Source organism: Aplysia californica, unplaced genomic scaffold, assembly GCF_000002075.1.
Source record: "Aplysia californica isolate F4 #8 unplaced genomic scaffold, AplCal3.0 scaffold00283, whole genome shotgun sequence".
Taxonomy (NCBI): Eukaryota; Metazoa; Mollusca; class Gastropoda; order Aplysiida; family Aplysiidae; genus Aplysia; species Aplysia californica.
This window is the reverse complement of record NW_004797553.1, coordinates 202782-205281: the sequence shown is the minus strand read 5'-3', so window position 1 is coordinate 205281 and position 2500 is coordinate 202782. Positions and strand designations below refer to the sequence as shown.

The 2500-nt window shown below is 41.1% G+C and overlaps 1 protein-coding gene across 1 annotated transcript in view; it reads left to right on the top strand.

The window, feature by feature from the left end:
* Positions 1-2500, top strand: part of LOC101846147 (beta-hexosaminidase subunit beta) — a gene marked incomplete at its 5' end in the record, with an annotated part of 11790 nt that overhangs the window by 4105 nt on the left and 5185 nt on the right. Inside the window, 2 exon segments of the mRNA XM_013084295.1 lie at positions 1-153; positions 2088-2178. The exon segment at positions 1-153 is cut by the window's left edge and continues 46 nt beyond it. Of these exon segments, the coding sequence (XP_012939749.1) occupies positions 1-153; positions 2088-2178 (244 nt within the window).

Here is a 2500-nt window from a genome sequence, read left to right as displayed (position 1 = left end):
ACCCTCACCTCCAGCCCTGGCAGAGTTACGTGGAGCAGCTGCTCACAACGACCGACTATCACGTGATCTTGTCCTCCTGCTGGTACCTCAACAAGATCTACAGCAACCAGGACTGGAGGAGGTTCTATGCCTGTGACCCTGCTAGCGTCAACGGTAATGGGTTTTTTATGTTTAGTTGTAATAATGATAATAAATGGCCGCTTTTAAGGACCACATTTAGGGGGTTTCCAGAAAGTTTGACCAACACCAAAAGTGGGCATTGCCCTACCTATAGGAGAAGTTTGGTTTTATTGGTGTGTTTATTTTTTTGGTTTTAGAGAAAACTCTCCTTGCCTTTTAAAGAAACTGAACAACGGGCAAATACTTCACCTTCGATTTTCTCAAAACAGCATTTTTCGGGATAGCCCCCTTGTCCTTAAAAGCGACCCAATAATAGATAACATTAAATTTGTATAGCGCAAATCCCCGTTCAACAGCAAGCTCTATGCGCTTCACAAACTATACTACTTCCCCAGCAGACCCGAGAACATTCTGAAACAAGCTCAACCTCTTGGGAAGCATACAGTGCAAGCGGCCATTTATAGGCTTTAAAACACTAACACACTTACAAAACCTTTCGCTGTCTATGGCGGGGTACCCATTCCCACCTGGGTGAAGTGAGGAAAATTCGTGTAAAGTGTTTTTCCCAGGGACACAGCTTCAGGCCTGTGGCTCGAACCCCCGAACCCTCAACATCACGCTTATGAGTCCGGTAGCCTAAAAATAGGCCTCTCCATTCGACAAAATTTGATTTAGATTATCAAAATTTAATAAGTGGGCTTCGACCCTGCCCAGTCAAGGCCGAATCAGGCTGAGAGGGATAGAACACCCCATCAGAAAGACAAATTGACCCCACTCCGGATTTGAAATGTGGTTGTCTACGCATGACAAAGAAACGTCTAACTACTACACCTCATTAGAATAATCCGAAATCAGGCATTCTTACCACATGGCTATCCAAGAGACAACATAATTTTTTTGAGCATAGAAAACATACTCTTAGCAATTACCTTGCCCATTTCAGAACTTCGGTTTATGTTTTGTCATGCCATTTAATACCCCCAAATTCTCCTGGGACATTAAATGTTGAAATAATTAGTGAAATAATTTTAAAGTTTCTTTGCATGACTTTGATAGACTGTTCAGGTATCAGCACCCCAAAGCAACGTTAAGAGTACAAAAACATTGCAGACTAGAACTTATGGGTTCTGTTACTTGTAATGGATGAAGTGTAACACTTTCCTTCACCCTAGTACTCTACACCAACTCCTAGTATATGGCATATAAACACAACATAAACGCTTTTGAGATGTGATGCTACCATAGAATGGCTTGGATAAGTTGGAAAACAAAAACAGACAAACAGAGAGGTGTGTCAGATTCTACACACAAGACAAACCCTGCTAAACAAAATAAACTGTTGAAAAATACAATACTATGGTCCCTTAAAACTACACAAGACTATTGTGAAAGAAGTACTTGAAGGAAAGATGAGGGGCAGGAGTGTCAGAGGAAGGCATAGAATAACATGGATGGATAACACGAGAGCAAGGGGTGGCGTGGATATGACAGAATGTGCAACGCCAGCTCGGGACAGTGAAAGATGGAGGGTCATTACACGTCAACCTCTGAGTCAGAGATGACACCTCCAGGTATCCAGGTATCCAGGTATCCAGGTACATGTATATGGCATGCAAATTCAGTTGGCTCACGACTGTATCATTTGGTTTGTTTTCAGTCATAAATCTATAATAAAACTACGTTTATTGCTTGGATCACAATTTCTTATTGGTTTGATGCTATTTCTTACCACTACATTAAACTAAACTAATTTTGTTACCATTCCTGAACAGCCAAGAAGATTATCCCACTGGGACAATAAAATATTATCTTATCTTATCTTATCTATTTTAATCAGAATGAGTCGAGACATGGTGAAATGCATGATGTTGAAAACCTGATGGCAAAACGTGTTGATGTAGAGGGCGGGTAGCCTTACAATAATGAGATTAAACAATACATTCTAAAACTCGTATTGATTCTTTCAGCCACAGACGAGCAGCTGTCTAGAATTCTCGGGGGTGAGGCTTGTGTGTGGAGCGAGTACCTGGACGAATACAACGTTCTACAGTCCGTTTGGTGAGCTAAATACTTTTTGGAGTAAATTTTAGTAAGGTTTTACATCCCTCGTAACTGCATAAGGGCATATGAGTGCCATGGAGTGAATGTCAACAGAGATGTCCAAACGGGGAATCAGACTTACACTGCTCACCTCACTAGCGTCAACAGAGCAAAGTCTGCTTCGACTATCAAGGCACCTCATAAATAGCAGTTCAGTAGAGAGTGACAAAAATACAAAAGAAGTAGAGGAAAATGATGATAGAAAGAATGAGGAAAGAAAAAGAAGCAGTTCTCCCTATGTTGTTCCGCCACAGTATGAGTATAACATTGATAAATCAGC